Here is a 2,391-nt window from a genome sequence, read left to right on the forward strand (position 1 = left end):
CCGGAAAAATGGGAATAGCAGGTGAAACTGGGCAGATCAACTCCTGTGCACCAAGAGGTGGGAACAGTCTAAGCCTGTTTTGTCCAATTTCTTCGCACAGACAGAAATGCCTGTCCATTAATCAACCTGTGTGGAGAGGTATGTGCCAGAGGAGGACAACAGCCCAAAGACGAGGAGCCTCCTGCCTCGCACCCACTAAGCGATCCTCCATCCAGCATCATTCCCAGGCTCTCTGGTGTGAGGATGGACCACAGCTGCTGCCRGGGGAGGTTATCAGCTCCCGCCCACTCCCTGCAAGCTTCCACAAGGGATTCCTGCAGTTATCACCAGGCTCCGCTGTCAGCCCAAACATCCCCTTGGAGGTCATGCTGCTCCGGGTGTCTCTGTAGGGAAGCCCAGTCCTTCCTGCTTCTCTTGCTGGGATAGGCACAGCTTCTCCTGCCAGGTGAGGGGGTCTGCAACAAGATCTGCTGCACAGGGGTAACCAGTGCTGCTCCACGTGCACCAGGTTTTAAGTATGGGACTGTTGGTTATCGCTAATTCARGAGCTGCATCTGGCAGCCAACTGAAATCGTGGCAAAATTCCTGTAACCCCATGGGAAAATCACTAAAACCCTGAGAAATTCGTGCCATTTTGATGCGCCCATTTGATGGTAAAAACCAGCAGTTTGTGCTGTATCAGACTGAGACGGAAATTGCCCGAGCGGGGAGAGCCACACGGCTTCCACCAGTAACTATGGAAACTCAGAGCAAACGTGTGCTATTTTCAAAGCGTGCACAGAAATTCTTCACAGAAGGTTTCTCCATAGGGCAGGAACGCACTGGACGGAAAGGGGATAGGATCGCATTGGGTAGGTTAGATTAGGTTAGGTTAGATTTGATTAGATTCCATTCAATTAATGCTGCTGATTCTTCCGCATGAAGCTGTTTGGTGCGGAGCAGTGTCCCGGATGAAAGCGGAGTTAGTGCTTGGGATGTAAAGGTGTTGGCCAAGAGCTGAGCAGGACAGGGCSATCACACACAGGGAACGTGGCAAGGGGACATGCCACAGGGCACACAAGACGTGGCAGAGCACAAGGGACATGGCACGGGGGACATGGCACGTGTCACAACATGGAGACGTGGCACAGAACACAGGACTTTCCATGGGTGACACGGCCTGGGGATGTGGCACGGAGGATATGCCGCAGGGCACACACAGGACATGGCAGGAAGGAGATGGCACAAGGGACCTGGCATGGGGCACAGCACACAGGACATAACACAGGGCGTGAGGGACACAGGACATCGCACAGGGGACACGGGACCTTGCACGTGGGGCATGGCGTGCCCCACGCCGACATGACGTGAGGGGCACGGGACATTGCACAAGGGACATGGCACATGGAATGCAGCACGGGACAAGGCCTGGAGGACATGGCACAGGGGACAAGGGACATGAGACTTGGCAAGGGGACATGCCACGGGGATGCGGCAGCACACAGGGCACAGCACAGGGGACACGGCACAGGGGGACACGGCACAGGGGACACGGGACACGGGACACGGCCACAGGGACATGGCGGGGGGGACACACGACACGGCCCGGGGTCACGGCTCGGGGTCACCTGGGGGGCGGGGCCAGCCGCACCACGAGGCGGGGCCACGCCTCGGACACGCCCCTCATGCTAATGAACGCTGAATCACGCTCGGCGCTACCGCCCGCCCCGGCAGCAGCGATCGAACCATCTCAGTAGGGGCGGGGGGGGGGCAGAGCTGGCTGAGCGCTCACTGCGCATGCGTGAGGCGGCAGCGCTGCGCTCTCCGCGGGGGGGCTGGGACGGAGGGTGTCCCTGCGCACCCCCCGCAGCTGCCCGCTCATGGTAGCGGCCGGCGCCATTTTGTGTCGCGCGGCCGTATTTAGGGCGCGCGGGGCGGTCGCGCCGCTCACTCGGCCGGGACGCAGCCGCAGTAGCGCCGCCCGCGCCGCGCCGCCCGCCCCCGCCGCCCGCGCCATCTTGTCGCCGAGCCGTGCCCGAGCAGGAGCGCGAGCAACGAGGCAGGCGGCGGCGGCGGGTCCCGCTCTTTCCCCTGCCCGCTCCTCGCCCTCCTCTCGGCTCTCGCCGCCGCGGCGCCGGCGGCGCGCAGCGCAGCGCAGCTCTCCCGTCCCCGCCGCCCGCAGCCATGTCGTCGGGCAGCACTCCCGAATACGCCTCCTTCTTCGCCGTCATGGGCGCCTCGGCCGCCATGGTCTTCAGCGGTGAGAGACCCGCCGTTCCGCGGGGCGGGGAGCGCCGGGACGCGGCGCCGCCGCTGACAGGGGCCCGCACCCCAGCGCGGGGGCGGCGCGCGGGGCCTCCCGCCGCGTCACCGCGGCCAGAATTGTGGATTTTTTATTTATTTTTTATTTTT

At 62.4% G+C, this 2,391-nt stretch overlaps 1 protein-coding gene across 2 annotated transcripts in view; it reads left to right on the plus strand.

The window, feature by feature from the left end:
* The first annotated feature begins 2,025 nt into the window (after positions 1 to 2,025).
* ATP6V0C (ATPase H+ transporting V0 subunit c) overlaps positions 2,026 to 2,391 on the plus strand; it is a 10,686-nt gene continuing 10,320 nt past the window's right edge. Inside the window, exon 1 of one of the 2 annotated variants that reach the window (XM_026042951.1) lies at positions 2,026 to 2,239. In XM_026042951.1, the coding sequence (XP_025898736.1) occupies positions 2,164 to 2,239 (76 nt within the window). In that variant the 5' untranslated portion in view covers positions 2,026 to 2,163. The remainder of the gene's footprint in view (positions 2,240 to 2,391) is intronic. The other variant, XM_026042950.1, reaches the window with a different exon arrangement.

The sequence above is a fragment of the Nothoprocta perdicaria genome, unplaced genomic scaffold (genome assembly GCF_003342845.1).
Source record: "Nothoprocta perdicaria isolate Ctin4 unplaced genomic scaffold, notPer1 scaffold_319, whole genome shotgun sequence".
In the NCBI taxonomy this organism is placed as follows: Eukaryota; Metazoa; Chordata; class Aves; order Tinamiformes; family Tinamidae; genus Nothoprocta; species Nothoprocta perdicaria.